An 18599-nucleotide genomic window follows, 5' to 3' on the forward strand; every position below is an offset into this window, starting at 1 on the left:
GAAATTTATATTTACCAAAACATTCAATCGGGGACTGCTATCCTGTTGAAGCTAACCACATCATAACAAAATACGCTAAAATCTGTTATTTTCTCTGTGCTCAGCATATATTAAAGGAACCCTTTTTTACAGTAACTGCTCCACAGTGACATGATGTTGCTTTGGCACCTAAGTAATTACCGGTAATGATTGCTCATAGCAGCAAGGCTTAAAAAAGTATTTTCTAGTGCATGGATTTTCTTACAATGCAGCTCCTAAAAAGAAATCATAATAGACTTAATCAATGCAGGCATATCAAAGCTTTACAAACAGAAATTGGTGACAAAATTTGAATTGGCGCATCTTTTCTGACTAAACATGAACAGACAAAAGAAAAAAGTTGTAAATCATTTTATGCAGATGTAAGATTTTCAGTAAAAGCACAAAAAAATCATAGAGTTCATGGAGTATTTAATTCATTGATCCTTTACCTTTTTGAAAATCAAAACAGAAGTTACACAGATATTGGTGATTCAACAATCAAGAGATATCAATGTACACCATTGCCAAATGATATATTTCACACCATAAATACTCAACACAGACGCAGGAAATCAGTTACCTGCTCCCTGTTTGCAGTTTCTCTCAAGGGATCAAGGGACCAATTCTGACACAACAATGCTCTTATAAACACACACCCACTTTGCTCCACCCTAACGGTAAAGTTGTACGGTCGACATGAAGCATGCTTTACCTTTACAAACGCCTGTGAAGAATGAGTGGGATAAGAAAAAACATGACTACAATTACAAATGTTTTGGCAGGAGCACTGAAAGATTTTATTTATTTATTTTTTTGGTGGTTGATAAAAACAATACTGGCTCAGGTATGTCACAGATGAGAGCAGAAAGTTGAACCAGAGGAACATTGATAATATGTTGATGAGGTAGTAGCCAGCGGGGCGCTGCATACTTACTTCTCCAGTGGTATTTCGGCAACCTACTGTTGTTGATGCTAATATATTTACAATACACTTACAGAAACAACTTGTATGTAGGCATGGGCCGGTTACTCTAATCCAGATTTTTTTAAAAGTCAGCCTCCGTACCATTCCTATGGTTTAAAGTTATTTTAATTAGTTGCCAGAGAAAACTGTCTGACTGAGTGGAGTTTTCTCTGGCTATGTGGTGCACTGCTGCCCTTCCCCCACCTTTTGCTGAACACCACCTACGATCTGACTTACAGAAACCTTATAGGTTTTTCTTGCGCTTACAAAAAAAACTGAATTGAAATTTTGATATTATTTCTGGAAAGCATGGACCAGCCATCACTCTTAATAATATATGGCAAGCTGTTTCAAATCAAGTGATTATGTTGTACATTTTTGTTTTAAATCTTTACCAACCATATTTTTTACTCAGCATGAGACTCTTCTACACAAGCCAGTTCTGTCTTTCACTTACTGCAGTGTCACAACGCAGAGAAAAACAATCAAAAGTTCAAAATGACTCCCAAGAATTTTGACCATCTATGAAATTTTCTTTACAAAGAAATTGCTAATTTCTTATTTAAAAAAAAAAAATTTAATGATGTAAGTGCAAATTAAAGGTTGCATTGTTTTGACCTAAATGATTTCAAATATAACAAAAAATATTTAAAATGTTGCTCACTCTAAAAGCACTTTGAGTGTTTTCAGTCAAAACTGGTCCTTGTTGTATTGCTCAACATTAAAATAACTACATTATTTAGTTAGACAGTGTCAAGAGCAGGTAGGGGAGAATTTGATGAACAACATATGGTCATGTGTGGCCACTACAACTTGTGCAATGTCAGAAATTCCCTTGATCACAGTATCAAAACGTTATGATAGCCATAATTTATCACGGTAAGCATTCCCTTCCCAATATGGCTGCAAGTTCCCATATTTTTGTTTCTGCAGTTAAAAGTTTCCATAAGGGAATGTTGTGGAAGTTTAACTAGCTCTTATGAGAACTTTATTTTAAAACTACAGTTGGGAATTGCATAAAAGCATTTAGATCTGATGTGTGTTTCAGTTTTAAATCGCTTTGTTACAACCGTGATACCTTGTAACGGTGATATTTCTACTCAAGTTGAGACTCACACTGGCCCATGCCTATAATATAAGTCTAGCACGTAACACAGTGCCATTTTGCAAGAGAAAAACTGTTGCAATTATTCATTCCTCTATTTGAATTTTTTTCTTTGCCTTCTCTTTCTTTTTACTGTAATTTTAACTGAAATACTTGCAAATAAAATCTAATTACACTGTTTTCTATCTAAAAGATTTTGAATATGCTGTCTAAACACATGCCTTTAGCATGATTTCAGTCAGAATTGGTCCCTGCTGTATTGCACAACAGTAAAACAACTTAAATTTCACCTTCTACAGCAGCGTTTGTTCACTGGGTAGTTCAAGTAGGGAGGTGTAGGATGATCTGGGGAGTAGTTATTCTCCATTAAGTGGCCATTCAGGCAGCTGCTGACCGCTCGATCGCCGCTAGCCTTTGATATCACAAGCGTAGCCGCAACTCTAACCTATGCAATGTCAGGGATTCCTTTGATCACAGTATCATATTGTTGTGACATAGCCACAATTTATCACTACAGCAGTATAAGCATTCCCTACCAGCACATTCCCCTGCACGTGGAGGGCGGCGGATGGCACTGAAGCATTACTCACACTTAGCGTAATGGACCTAAACACGGGGAGAAGCAGGACAATTTTCCCCCCCACCAGAGATCACACCTTGCACAGACACACCGTTGCCCTTTGAGGCATGCACACTTTGTTTCTTGCATAGCTGTTCACATGTGCATGATCGGGCGCTCGAGATTCTCACAAATGCTGGCGGGAAGGGTGTTATTCTGCATCGGCCACCGTGTCAACATGAGGTCAAGGAGTGGTCCACGTGTTCATTGTACTCCTGGTCCAGAGGCTGTACGGACAACCGCTTCCCCTTCTGCCCCCCGCTGGGTAAAAATAAACCCAGTGTGAAGCGCCGCAGCTCCTGCTTTGCACCTGCTATTTACCTCCATTCAGCTGAAGCCCCATAAATGCAGGCGCCGCTATTAAAAGATGGAAGGTGTCTAAAATGGTGAGAGCAGATGCCGGACACCTTGCTCCCTCTGGCTTAAAGAGCCCAAAATAGCGTGGTTGACATATAGGCCTCTGATTGTTTGAACAAGGAATCTCATAGACTTCTGCCACCCGGCATAAATCCTTTGAAACTTCCACACCGAAACCGCTGATTATCTTTCACCTAGACTGAATCCGGTCATCTATTTGCATGTCAAGAAGCAATTTCCACAGGCTTAAGCGACAGCTGAATCTGGGGGTTTAGTGCTTGAGAAGCACCAACACAAACTTCTTCACAAGAGGAGAAATATGAGTGTACAACAGGGGAACAAGTGGTGACTCGCACAGGTGAAAGTGACAGGCATGGTCTTTAGGCAACAGCAGCAAAAGAAAAGCACATGAAACACTGGAAATTAAGCCTGGTTTTCCCACAGTTCCTCTTATTGCTGAATTACTACATAAGACTATTTTACCTGCCTATGCTAGGTTGGTTAAACATGGATTCAGCGAGTCTTTCAGTCTGAGAAGGATCCACTAAGATCACACTGCTTACTACTCAGGAGAGGTATATTAATCCAAGGACATTTAATTGATAAGAGTTCACATTTAGGTAACAATTTTCCTCATTTCTCTCTCTTTTTTTTTTTTTTTACATTTTTTTTCTTTTGCAGGAAGAGAAGAAGAAAACATGGTTACCAAGTTTGTCAGATTTCGAACTGTACACTCAGCTTTCCAAGTAGTAATTATTTACATGTCCTGGTTAAGTCCAGACAAAAAAAAAAAAAAACAACAACACACGAGTCTGCTTATGGTTGTTGACGCCTTTGCTTTCTTCAGAACAACATTTTTTTTTAGGAACTTTCTACTTGTTCTGAAGATGCAAAGGGGCAGGAAGGTCCTTCATATAGAGCATGACCACTGACAATTACAAAAAGAAAATTATTACTGTACATAGTATTTATTATATATTTTAAATTAATCTGCATCATTTTATATTTATACTAATAACCCAAGTTTTCCACTTGTTTTTTTTTTTTGTTTTGAATTTAAAGTCCCAAGGTTCTGCAAAGAGTAGGAGTTGTCAGTCTCTGCTTTGCAAACTACATGGCCGAATCTGTCTCCTAAGATCCCTCAGCCATGATTCAAGTCACTCTCTGTCTTAATGTTGCAGCCCTCCGCCTCCAATCAGACCTTGGCCTCCAGCATCTCCAGGAAGAGTTTGTGCATGGGCACCTTGCCCTGCACCTTAATGCTGTAAAAGTGCTGCACAGCCTTAGTTGCAGTCTGCCTCAGCAGGGGCAGCGTCATGAGCAGCTTGCCAGCCCGTCGCGGGTCCTCCTGATGCTGGCTGCTCTCGAAGTCCTGAAGGGCCTCGTGGAGAGCGTCCTGCAGTTTCTGGACCGCCTCCATGTCTTCTATGTGCATGGAGTCTGCTGGGACAAGAGGGGAGAAAATAAAACATTAGAGAGCTTCAAGTCCTAAAAATATTGGGGGTCTGTAAACATAATACATATATAAGACTTATGGTAGAGATATAATAGTAAAATGTCAAATAGTAGACTCAACGCTGTCAACTACACAAGCTACCAGTATCAGGGTACAGTCAAGCTGAAAACGATTCATGGCCCCGGGCTCAAATTAGATGCTAATTTATTTCCATAAAACCAAGAACTTTGTTTTTCATATTAAATAAAACGGGCATCTCCCAGAAGATAATAAAACAATGTGAAAGAAGGAAAAAAAAAAATCAAAAATATAATAATCCATTCATTTATTTCCAATAATTGTGTTACTTGTATAGCACACAAATATGAGGTTTGTGAAAAAAGTGGCAAGAAGAAAGACACTGTGGGAAGACGTCGTGAGAAATACTGTATGCTCTGGTCAGGTGAGACACAAGTAAACTTATAAAATGCTATGTGAGTTAAAAAACAAATCACCTGGCACGAACTACATTCTACATTTCAATGCTCTAAGAAAATTTCAGTAGATGCAGAAGACTTGAGAGTGAGACAGAGCAGGACAATGACCTTAAGCATACAGCAAAAGCTACAATTAAATCTTTTAGATTAAAGCATGTTCATATCTTAGATTGACCAACTCAAAGTCCAGACCTAAACCCAAATGAAAAGTTGTGGCACGAGTTGAAAAATAATTTTTGAAGAGATGAAATCTGATTGAATTAGAACTTTTCTCAAAACACAATGAGCAAAAATGTCAGTGTGAAGATGTCCAGAGATGGTAAAAACTACTTGTAGTTGTAAAATAAGATGAAAGGCAGTTCACACTACTGACTCGAGAGAGCTGAAAACAAACAAATGCCAGACTTTTTAGATTTGTTTTTGTGAAAAGTTTAAAAAACTAAGAAATAACCTTTCTTCCAATTCACAATAACGCTTAACACCGTATTGGTCTATAAAATAAAAATCCTAACAAGATGAAATAAAAAAGAAGAAGCCACACCTTTCAGATAGTTTTTACATTTTACTATTTGATCAAGTAGGCAGAGTGTATATTTGGACCTGATCACTGCGACTGAAAATCAATGTTGTCCTCCAGTAAACAACATTATGAATTCAGCCCAATCTGTGGGGTGAGCATCCACATTAAACACCTCCCTGTGGGATCCAAAATGTGGAAAAGGGCAACTCCACGATAGAGTTGAACTCTACAAAGGTATATGAAGGAAATTGGACATTTTTGCGTCGTGATAAGTCTTTGATCCTCTATATTTGTTAAAGTAAATCTTTAATTATTGTTTTTATCTTTATGCTTATATACCCAGGTTTTCTCCTCCTGAAAAGTTTCAGACAAATCTACAGTTTCAGCCAAGAAACCCTGTGCTTTTCGTCACACCTGTAACGATACGTTAACACAATTTTTGTTTCTTTTTACTGATTCGACATCACTTCGCGTCAACACCCTCCTCTTTCCTTTTCGGTTTTTATTCTTGGCCCGCAGCTTTTGTCTTCCAGCTCCTCTCTCTCTCTCTCTGGCAGGCTCCGGGGTGGCACTCTTCCTCACCGGTTAACTGGCACCTCGCACTCAGGAGACAGCGTGTCATTGGCCGCCTGACTCGTCTCACCTTGGCAGCGCATATTTTACCGCGCGGGACAATAAAAGGCAAAACAGATTTCAGGCTTCGCCCCAGATTCATTGACTGGAACAACTGTATTCCCAAGACCTTGAGACATTTCTCACCCTGACGGTTTTCAAATCCACAGTGGTAAAATGAAGTAGGTCGTTTTTGTAAAGTGAATGCGGGAGGGGGTGTGGGGTGAGACCAAAAACCAAAAAAAAGGGAAAAAAAAAATCACAGATGAGGTTATGGTGGGACATAATTATCTCCTTTTTTTCCACAGAAGCCGTGTTCACACCCAAATTGTTTGTTTTAACAAATCAACCCAGTGTTTTGCTCTGTTTTTCACACCTTTGCACAGACACACATTTCTGTGATAAAGCTGCTTTAATGAAATGTTTTACAGCGGGGGGAAAATAAAAAGAGCGATGGAGACATCTCAACAGATGGGAATGAAAAGAGGGCAGAGCGCATGCCGCTCTGTTCAGTGGAGGAGGGGGTGGAATAAAAAACAACTTTGAAGAAACAATTTCCCTGCAATCCATCAGTGAGCCCACGTCGATCGAATTGATAAACTGCTAATTACAAAATCAATCGCTATGAATTTTCACAGCTGTCAGACAGAGGGGTTCCCGGGAGAGCGATCTCCCAGAGACCTTGTTCCTCCTCCTCCTCTCTCCCCCATCCCCCATCTCCGCCTCACCCCCCACCCTACCTGCCTCCCAAAAGCTCTGCTGTCTGAAAGCAAAGTCCCTGCATCAGCATTTTCATTTTCAGCCTAGGACAAAACAAGGGAAAGAGGCCCGGTGACCCAGGCGCGCATTGATCAGAGCGGGACAGATCCTGCCTCCTCCAAAGGCGCCTTGTCAATAGCGCCATGCAGCCTTCGCATCGGAACAAACGAGGCCCACCGCTTCCTGATATTCATTCCATTCGACTTAACACATTTTATTGACAGTCCCCGTGCTCCTAATGAAATGCTAAATTTACCTCACATGGCTGTTGTGCCTTGCAGCTACTGTTATGGAGATGGAGAAAGAGAAGGGAGCGCAGGAGAAATAGAAAGGTGCAAGAAAGGTGTTCAGTTCCAAAAAATAAGGGAAATAAAAGCCTTTTTTCAACATATACCCTTTCTTCTCTCCAAATCTTTATATTACACTCAAAATTAAAGGTTAGTCTTAAAATTTGCAAAGAAAAAACATAATATTATTTTAGTTGATTTTTGCATGTATTTGTTTGTACAGATAAAATCTCTTTGCTTTTGTTTGATGAAACTGTAAAATGTTATTGATTTAAAATACAATAAATTGAAATAAAACAATAGCTGTGAATAGACAACAGAATAAAAGCATCAAATTTGTTTTTGCTTTTCTCAAAATTAGTGATTTAAAAACGGGTCTTGTAAACACACTAAATATAATAAACTATGCGTGATAAAGAATGCCAGGACTTTTATATTATAATAAACTACACATGTCTAGTCCTATTTAAAATCATGAGTATTGATTTAAATACAAATAACTGAATGGAGATTAGAATACTGACTTTGATTACCTTTTATTGCAATTACAGGATCACGTACATATTTTGAAAAATGTTTTATTCAATAACTCTATGCAGTTTGAGTTATAGCCCGCATTAAGAATATTTTAAAAATGTTTAAGCAATATAACTGATGCTACATTTATGGGAACCCAAAATCCTTTCTATAGAATCACTGCAGCTGAAGCCTCTATTTAAGTTGTATCCTACTTATTTAGGTTTATCAGTGTATGGAGGAGCTTTAAATAAGTAGTACATGCTTTACTTTTTAACAAAGAGGCCTGTGTATTTTAGCTATTCTTCAAAATTGGTAAAACCAGAGAGAATGTCTGTTGTGAAAATTGAAGTTTTAATTGCATATTTAGTTTTATATAGTATTAATGTATGTTTAGATAATTCTGCAACTTTTTTATTATTATTCATAATAAAATAATTTGCCAATAAACTACTGGAGGCAAAGAGCAACCATTATTTACCGCAATAAATAAAAAATAAAAAAAAATCTTAAATCTAAGCATATTTTTGAATTTAATTAATGAACTGTGGTGTGCTCTACCATTCCCACCTGAGTTGGCGAGAGCGATGGCTTTGAGAGTCACGAACTCCTCCTTCTCCACCTTGAGCTTCTTGTACTTCCGCACCAGCTGCAGGATGGAGACATAAAGGTCGAGCAGGCCCGTCAGCCGTGAGTGCTCCTCGTCCATGATGTAGTCCTCGGCGTACACCAGCTCGTCCTCGTACGGCAACGAGCGGAACACGATGCTGAGGATGAGGATTTCCATCCAGGCGCTCTGCAGTAAGCTCATCTGGTCTCCCAGAGAGAGGGTGGAGAAGCCTGGGGCGAGAAGACGGAAACTGTGTGAGGGCAAATGTGACATGAAAACAGATGGCTTGAAGAGAAAATACTTTCTACTTCCAAAAAGCAGCTGAGTCGGGTAAATTTAGAAAATTGACAACCAGGATGCGGCTAATCAAGAAAACAAACATGATCCGTCCAGCCAAACTGGCTCAAAGTACACACTGAGGCACAGGCGCTTAATTTCAAATGCACAGTAGAAGGTCTTCTTTGAAGCTTGTCTCGGAGCACTTGAGTCGGCTTTACTGTAAGTGAGGACAGTAAATCAGAGCAAAGGTCTGAGAAACACAAAGCCAAGTTGTTACCCCTTGTATCCTGCCCCTGTTCTATTGGTGTTAGGGGGATTAGCACAGAGACACATTCATATTGGAAGGGTTGAGGACATGACATGCACGCTGTAACAGGAGGAGGGGGACGCACACAACCACGCGTGCGAACATACATAACGTGTCAACCAAGAAAGCAAACAGACGTGAACACTGACATCATGACATCTATATGTATGCACATAAATCCAAACACATAAAAAACAGCCATAGCTCTGGGATCAGGAGGTTCAAACCGGGCCTGAAGACCTGCTTAAACCCAGGGTCTCGTTCTACAGCAGCTGGGAGAGCTGAAACTGGCACGGGAACATCAAACCACTGTCATTTCCTCCCAGACACCTCTACATATGCTCAGAATAGAACATCAAATAAAACAAGCTGCTATATCCCCCTCAGATGAGCTCTGGGGAATTCAAACAAAAGAGAATCAAGGAAGAGAGGAAGAAAGTAAGGAGCAAGCAGACATATACAGTGCCTTACAAAAAATACTTAAGCCACATTTTATACGGAGTCAAGTATAAAATGATTTAGATGTTTGACACTGTTTTACTAATAAAGACTTGAAAAGTGTGGTGTGCATTTTTCAGTGCATTGGAAATAATATTTAGCTGAAATAATCAGCAGCAAGTCTAAAAATGTGTCCTTTGAACATCTGAAATTTTTTTATGCTTTGCAGCTTAAGCTAAGTCAACATCAAAGAACAAGTCCTGTTACAGACTCACAATTACATTTGGGTGTGGACTTTGACTAGGCCATTATAACACATGAATATGTTTTAATCTGTTCCAAATTAGCTCTGGCTGTATTTTTATGGTGGGTGTCCTGCTGAAATTATCTTGGCTTCTGCAGAGGCACAATGAAGTCCACCCATCTTCTTATCAACTCTGACCAGATTCCATGTGTCTGTTGAGGAAGAGCATCCCCACAGCATGACACTGTCACCACCATGTTTCAATATGGGGGGAATTTATTTGGTGTGTTTTTCTTCAAGTGTACACATTTGCATGTAGATCTAAGATGAACATTTTGCTTGAGCACCTTCTTCCACGTTTTCTATTTCTCCTATACAGCTGATAGAAAACTTTAAAAGGGACATCTTACTGCTTTCTTTCAACAATGGCTTTCTTCTCGCCCTGATCCATGAAGTGTCAAAATAACAGTTGCTCTATCGAGAGATTCTAAGATGTAGATCCCTGCAGCTCCACCAGAGTCACCATGCGGCTTTCTGACTAATGGTAAAACATCCAACATTGTTTCTTTCTCCTTATTTTGTGCAGGTACATCACATAAACGCACAGCTAAATTCAGTGAATTGTGAGCAAGTGGTGTGACAAAATGTTAACAGTTTCCACAGATATTAATATTTTTTTGCAAGGCACTGTTGGTATCCTTTTCTTTTCCTTTACAATTTAGCTGTCAATAAAATACACAAGCCTGCAAAGCACTCACCATATTACCAGGCTCCCCTCCCCCAGCTAGGCGTTCCTGCAGGCGGCTCATTCTGACAGCATATTAGACTCCCCAGCACCGCCCCTGATTGCTTTTACAAGTTTGCTGGTGCCACAGTACCTGCCACAGTGTGATTAACAGGCGATAGATTACTGTATTGACCAGGCCACGTGCATCAGACGTTTTCTCTTGAATGTAAATGACCTGACTATGGCGTGGCCACAAGCCCGATGTTTATCTCCCCCTGCCAGGACTCAACACATGCAGCTTGAGAAGACAAATAAATAAATAAAGAACCATGAGAGTGAGTGAAAAAAAAACAATATCAGGGCAGAGGGAGAGAGAAACAAGAAAAAAAGAAGCCAGGAAGAGTGGTACCTGAGTGTTCAATTTCCCTTATCGTGGTGATGACCACGGCAGGGGAAGAGCTGCAGGATACATTAATTAACAGATTGTGATCAGAATGTGAGGGCCTTCACATTTTGAAGGGGAATCAATAGTGGGTAGAAAAGAGCGCAAACTGAAAGGTGCTAGAACCGTCCCAAATTAGAGCCAACAAAGCAGACTGCCGAAAGCACTCAAAACACTTGACTATTATCAGTGAAGCCAATAAGCCATATTTTCTAGCGGCCCGTGCCATTACAGTTATCCAGGCGGCATCTTAAAATGCTTTGTTGTGTTATTTCCTTGTCTGCATACGTAGCCATTATGTCGGACAGAATGTGGACTGGCCGGAGAGAAATTGTCAAGCGAGCACGGACGTGGTGCTGATTGCCGCATCAGGTTGGCATCACAATCACAGACGAGGCTTTGTGTAGCCTTTTAATGCCAAGGAGGACTGAAGCGGAACTAAAGCGCTGCTCCCGCGATGACAGCTCGCATGACGGCCCTGTTCAGGGCTCGCTGGAGTGGCTTTAGAGTTGTTCTGATACAACCGACACCTCTCAGCCATATGCAAACTTGCATCCCAGCAGCCTGCAATTACCTTTGACGCTAAAAGTCCTTGAATTTAATCCAGTGTTGTGAGATGGAGAGGTAGTGTTTTTCCCCGCTCCATCCCCTCTCCTCAAAGCCTAAATTATCGCTCCAAATGGGATCTTGTGTCGTTGCCTCGCCTTTTTCCACTCAATTTAATCGAGTAATGAAGTGACTTCCCGACTCCACAGGTCACGCCGCGCTCCGGCCGCCACACTCTGAAGGTGGCCCGGTTAAGTGCCGTCAGAGTGGGTGATTTCCCCTAATGAAATATCAATATTTACATCTTCATTTCCAGCCCACTGCCTTGGCGGGGTTTGACCAAACATGACACAATATTGACCAAATCAGAGGAGCCTGCCTGTGCACTTGAAGGGTCTTTTCCGCTCCACAGTTGAACGCACCAGCAGGTTTCTGTCTGGGAGACTTCGCAGCAATAATTACAGCACATTTTCCTTTGTTCACATTAGATTTGAGCAGATCAATCAAATAAGGTTTTAACAATTAGCGATTTTCTGCCATATTAAATGGTTCATTATTGGAGGAGATCTAAATAATTCTGTGTAAATACTACAAAAAACAGTTATTGAACCTAAAATACACACACGCCCACACACACAATCTCTAAGGATGTCATTGTTAAACCTCCATCCATCACCTACTCAAAACTGATTTATTTCTACGGAAGAAAAGCACCCACACAGCATGATGCTACCCCTTCCATGTCATACTGAGACGTTGAAACGTTCAGCGTGATCAAACATTTTGCACATATCCCAAAAAGTAAAATGCTGGTCTTATTTGACCAGAGCACCTTCTTCCACAGATCGCATTGTCATTCATGAAAAAAATGATCTAATAAATTAAACTAAAAAACAATAAAGCCCTGCACTAAAACAAGACTGAAAAACCATCATCTCTCTCTTTATCTTCCCAAAAGCCTTCAGCTGTGAGCAGGAGGGGGCAGCCCAAACCCACAGACGGCCGTTTCAAACCCCGAGCGGAGATTAATCAGAGCGCTGTTTCATCTGCCGGAGAACAGGACGGTCCAAAATGAAATGCTGGAGATTTCTGTTGAGCTGGAGTTCATATTCTATTAATTTATTATTGTTTCTTTCTCCCCGAGGGCCATTAGCGCGAGTAATAAAAAGAGATGTAATTACGAGGCACGGCGGTCCCCTCCAGCTGCAGCCCCCTCGTAACTCACCCTCAATCAGACAACACAGCAGACAAAGAGTGGGGGGGGGGAGAGAGAGCGAAGGAGGGAGAAAAATGGCGAGAGATAGAGAAATGGGGGATAAAAGAGAAGAGAAGATACGGGGCAGAGAGGAGGGAGATAAGCAAGAAAGAGGACCAAAGAGGACCAAAGCATTAGTGAAAAAAGGAAGTGTGAGATAGAAATGGGGGAGGGAGAGCAATCCTGGCTGGACACTGGCTGATCTATCATGGCTGGCTATCAGAAGGACAAGCGGGCCCTGAAGACTTCTGCCCGGCGGCAATCTCACCTCAGCCAAGTCAAGTGCTCTTCGGGCACCGGTTGAAGTAAAACTGTGCCCAAACAGGACCCAAGAGATTTAGCACTCCTTTTATTCTATCCTCAAACTGGGCCCAGTGATCATATCGCCATCAGCTTTTTTCTGTATCAAAGCTCTTCTTTTTAGTCTAAATGTCTGATTAAAAGTCAAAAGAAAAATGGAACACCTCTGATTTGTCCGTATTTGTTTTTATTCCGAAGCGTAATTATGGCTTACTGTGTTTTTCGTTCTTTGAAGCTTCTTAAATTTACATGACAGCATGAGGAGAATCCAATCAATAACATCTTGGTAATAACTTGCTGTGCTCAACATAAATATTTTGACCAGAAATCCAGCTGCATGTATGACAAACACAGATCTGCTGCAGCCTCTCACTCTACATTGATTTGATGACAAGAAGGCTGTTGTATACACAACACAATTATGTTAAAACAAACTAATCATTGTTGCTAAGGAAAAGAAAAAAAACTCACCAAAAAAAAAAATAATAAGCACAAACTTTCCAAGGGTGAGCTACTTGTATCAAGTCAGTAAGTCAGAAAAGGCAAAATGCTCAATGCAACCACCAAACACCTCTTTAGGTATTTTATATGCTTGTCCAAGCCTACAGGGAATACAACAGTTTATACACCTCTGTTTTTATAATAATCTTACAAATTTCTTTCATTATCTTCAACTGAAAGTATAAGAACTACGGCGTCCACACAGTTAATGATGGTATTATTCTCTTTATTGCATCTGAAGGTTCCCTGATGAAGTGACTGCAGAAAATGAAAAGACGGTTCCATCTATATGTGTCTGCATATAGTAAAGATTTTTTTTTTTCAAGTTTACATAATGAACAAAATTGTAAATAATAAATAGGTTATCGTACTGTGAGAATCTCCTACAACCAGTGAATCATCCCATTGTAGGCAGCAAGAAAACGGATGATTTGACCAGGAGTAGGTGAACATCACGAGGCTGAGAAACGTTAAATACAGTAATCCCCTTGTTTCAATTTGCACCCTATGACCCCCAGACCCTATCAAAAGAGTCTTTAGCCCTCCCCTGGGTCTCCCTTGGCCAATACTGACTTTACAAATCTCTGTTTAGGCGCAAAGACGGGACGAATCAAGCTTTAATTATCACCATAATTACATATAATTTATCTTCGCTGCCATCAAGTAACATTGCTTAATGAGGGATGGCGCTCTGAGAACGATCACTTCAAGGCACATCAGCAGACAAGGCTGAGTGCCTTTCACATAAAAGAGACTAAGATAAAATACACAAATTCAACACAAACGCTATGGTTTCAACATTTTTCAAAATTTCCCAACCAGATAACAAAAATGCAAGTTAAAGTCTTTTCCGCCTGCTTGGCAAGCGTTACATTTGTGGTTCTTCCTGCTTCTCGTACACAACCCATCTCAATCTTCCTCAAGTTTTCTCCAGCGCCTCTTGCCTGGGTTCAAGCCTCAGCATCCACCTGATTGCTCAATCTATCTTTATCCCCCATGCTGAAGCCTACGTCAGAGGGTAAATTGAATATACTAAGAGCTGTCTGTTGGTGTCTATATTTAATAAAGTGCGCTGATGAGGTGCTGATTTATCGCTGGGCAGTATTCACACTCTATTACAAGGAGATTACGCAGCCTGAGTGGGATCAGGCTGGCAACACAGTAAGTAGATTTTACAATTTAATGGCAAAGAGAAAACGGGAACCCTGATGGAGGGGGAGGGGGCTGCTGGGAGAAGGTGGGTGATTAAAGCGCAAACACGACAACATACAAGAAGGTGTGATCTCTTTTCGACATCGCTGCCTCTGTGTTAACAAGTAATGCGGCAGCCACTTGTCTGTCAAACGCAGGGATTCAATAAAGCACAGATAATGAATATTCCCAAAACACCAGCGATAAATAACGCAATGCGGTCTGATTCATTACCTTCTTCTGGTCTAAATCTAATACAACTAATGCGGAAACACCTGGTGTTAAGAAATAAGGAATTCGTTTCTAAGCACCTAATAAAAAAAGATACAGTGCTCTGCAAAAAGCATTCATGTCCCTTTAAGAATTAAACTCACAGCTTAATGTGTTTTATTGGGAGCTTATGTAATAAACCAAAACAAAGTGTTGGGTAATTTAAAGTGGAATTTAAAGTGATACATTATTTATTTATTTATTTTAAATAATTGCACCTAAAAATCTGAAAGGTGTGGAGAGCAAATTTTGTACCACCACAAATACCACAAAAAACCTCTTGTGGGCAAAGTTGACATTGATATTTTTGCTTTTTCTATTCCGACTCTCAAGCCTTGGCAGATGTCCTTAAATTTGCATTTAGGTCCAGATTTTGATTGCACCATACCACCACAGGAATTTGATTTCCACCATCCCATAGTATCTCTGCACTTAGGGTGTTTGTTCTGCTGAAAGTGAACGTCCACCTTTGTCTCAAGCCCAGGACTCCAGGATTGTCCTGTGTTTAGCTTCATCCCTGTTATCTCTGACCAGCTTCCATGTCCCCACTGAACACAAACATCCCCAAATCATGATGCTGCCATCACCATGTTTCAACATGGGATGATGCACAATGTAAGTTTTCCACCACACATAGAATTTTACATCTCGGCCAGAAATGTTATTTTATACAAGAGCACCTTCTATCACATTTATGCTGAGTTCCCTACATGACCTGCAGCTCCCTGCAGCTCCTCCAAAGTTACCCTGTTCATTTTAGCTGTTTGTATAATTAATGTTTTTGGCCTTTGAAGGTTCACAGTTGTGACCACCGGTTGTGGTGCATTCGGTTGTGGTCTGTTAGATATTGAACACTTGGTTTACAACATTTACAACACAATCACAATATGTCATGAAAGAAATGTTGTGGTTTTATGTGAAGTAAAGTGAACAATATAACCATTTTTGGAAGACACAGTACACTTGTTTTGACTGATTTTTGTAAATGTTAAAGTTTAGCTTCTAGCACTACCTTGCATAAAAGGCATGCATGCCAGTTTTACCACAATAGAGGAGACTCCATCCAGGATAGTCACACTCTCAGTGTCAAGGCGGTTTTAGTGCACTGAGACTGTGAGTGTACTTAGTTCCTCCGTAAAACACCTGGACAGGGTGGAATTGAGCTTTATGTGATGGAAACGGGCCAAAGGGGCTGCACAGTGCACTGCAATGTGTGTCAAAGGTTGTTAGCACCTTAGGAGCAACAACCCATCTGTCAGCATCCCTGTAACGCTGCTCCTGCTAACGACCCCAGACCCTCTTCAGGGGGCTGCAGACTGTGCCTCATGCTACTATTTAAAGAAGTGACTGAAGTGTCCAAAGGTTCTGCTGTGATTAAGGGAGAACCAGAATGAAGGCAGGGCTTCTGTTTGCAGTAGCAAACAGAAGCCCTGTTGCAGTAGCAAACAGATGTAATGTACTTTTAGTTTAATTAAATCCATCAATTCTTCACCTAGCAAAAAAGTATTCATACTTCTTGAATTCACAACCCTGAACTTTAATGTATTTTAATTTGATTTTTATTAATGGACAAACAAAAAGTAGCAATAGTTATAAGTTGGAAGGAAATGTGCATAATTTAGCTTCCTTTCCTGACAGACAGGTGAGGGAGAAAGTTGTGGGTAAGTTTATAAAACAATATCACAAGATTTGCAAATCTCTAAAATCATGCATATGTCATTCTGACATTTCAAAGAGCATCCCACAACTTCAAATCTGACAAGACAGGATCATTCACTTAAATTGACAGGTCAGCCAATAAAAACATTAATCAGTGGAAGCATTTAAGAGGCCAGCGATAAGTCTTGGAGGAGCTGCAGAGATCCAAAGCTCAGGTGGGAGAATCTGTAAAAGAACGGGGTTCACGTTCCTGCAGGAAATGTCCCTCTGTAGGCAGACCACCAATGTAAAAGATTTGATCAAATCACATGCATGTTGTAAGTATGCACTAGTCAAAGTCCAGATCTAAATTTAATTTAAAATCTGTGAAAAGACTTGGCATTTTCCTAAAGTAATCTGACAGTTTGAACTATTTTTGCAGGAAAAATAATCTTTTAACATGGAAAGCTGATGGAGACAATACACCAAAACACTTCCAGTCAGAACTGAAACAAAACAAGGTTCAACCTGACTCAGGTGGACTGAATATGAATGCATGCCACACTTTGCAGGATGAAGTTGTCTTCTCAATTTGAGTTATTTCATTGTTGTCTACCTTACAAAACATTAAACATCCATTAAAGGTGTTTGTAAAGTGACAAATTAAAGGGATATGAATACTTTTGTAAGGCTCTGGATGCTGAATCATTTTTATGGCTCAGAACGAAAGCAGACATTGGACTTCATCTATACGACTGATACAGCTTGTTATCCTCCACTTGCCCTCCCATTAATGTGCAATTGGGCCATTCTTCTCCACATTACGCCACTTTTCAAACACATTTTAAAATGTTCTCCGTTAATAGACGAAATTAAAAATCAACTGGGAGATGCTAAGTGCCAATTTTTCTGACATTTATACTGTTGAATTTGAACTTTAGTTATTGGCCCATCTGTAAGTGGCCTAATAAGTGTGTTCTACTTCATTATGAACTGTTAATCTTTTTAATTCCATCGCCGAAGGCCACAAAAATCTATCAGAATACAATCAGCACTTTTTTCCTGTCTGGTCCTGCAGTGGAGGAGGAGAAATATAGCAGGAGATGAGCGTGGTAGGCTGCCCCGGGGTACCGCCGGTGCATGGAGTGTTAGCGCATGGAGTCTCGCTCAACCAGTGAACCGTCTCTGATCAGGTTCAGCCATGTACAACTCAATTATGCAGCCATTTCATGGCCAGAGGACACCCACTGTCCTAATACAAACGCCACCTCAGGGACAGATGCAAACCAAGCACTTAGTAGAAGCAGTTCTTTTTTTTTCTTCTTTCACCTAAATGGTTATCTAATATAAAAAAAACCCATTTGATTCTACAATGAAAACATTACGAAACAAAGGTATTAGTGAGAGTCTGTATGTGTTTACAAGGAAGGAGATCAAAATAATCTGCTTACAGGCTATCATCTCACAGGTAGTGCAGATTATTCAGTGTAGCCTTTAAGTGGCAGACACCTGTGCTAATTTAGGAACAGAGCCATGAGCTGGAAGTGATGGGTTGAAATTATTATAGTTAGTCAAATCACAGAAACACTATGAACCTGTGCACTGCCTATTAACTGCACTACGGCATGTAAGATAAGTGTAAGCAGCTAACTGTGAAATATTTAGAGCACAAATAATAAATTGTAAAACAAATCCGTAAAACACGTAAGTTTATTTAAGGTTTCCTCACTCTCTTTATTCTTTAACAAAGGCAGTGTAGCTCTGCTTCCAGCCCTCCACAGTCCAGTGTCATGGGATTTTCCAGAATGTCTGCGGTGCTGGCGTAATTTTTGGGTCACATCGATGGGAGTGTGTTATCGGGTCAGCTGTGATCCAGTCCTGACTAAGCTCCTTGGTAAAACTCTCAGGCTGCTGACCATGCATGGCCATGTGTGGAGTGATCCAAACAGTTTAGACGTGTAAGGGACCGGAGCTGAGGCCAGGGCCTGGGAGCATATCCACCTCTAATCTCCTTACTATCAGATCTGTACCTGATTAATACCCTTCCTTCTGAGAAGTTCTCTAATACCTTTTCAGCACTATATAAAAAAAGGGTCAGCTTTATTTCCAGCTGGTTTGATTGAAATAAGTTCTCTCAATTTACTTAACCTGAATTTAAA

General features: G+C 40.4%; 1 protein-coding gene across 8 annotated transcripts in view; it reads right to left on the bottom strand.

Moving 5' to 3' along the window:
• Positions 1 to 433: 433 nt before the first annotated feature.
• Positions 434 to 18599, bottom strand: part of esrrb (estrogen-related receptor beta) — a 58858-nt gene continuing 40692 nt past the window's right edge. For all 8 annotated transcript variants that reach the window (XM_081603241.1, XM_008400283.3, XM_008400277.2 and 5 more), the window contains 2 exons: positions 8263 to 8532; positions 434 to 4506 (listed from right to left, as the gene is read on the bottom strand). In XM_081603241.1, coding sequence (XP_081459367.1) covers positions 4262 to 4506; positions 8263 to 8532 — 515 coding nt within the window. In that variant the 3' untranslated portion in view covers positions 434 to 4261. The remainder of the gene's footprint in view (positions 4507 to 8262; positions 8533 to 18599) is intronic.

Source organism: Poecilia reticulata, chromosome 22, assembly GCF_904066995.2.
Source record: "Poecilia reticulata chromosome 22, P_reticulata-male-v2, whole genome shotgun sequence".
In the NCBI taxonomy this organism is placed as follows: domain Eukaryota; kingdom Metazoa; phylum Chordata; class Actinopteri; order Cyprinodontiformes; family Poeciliidae; genus Poecilia; species Poecilia reticulata.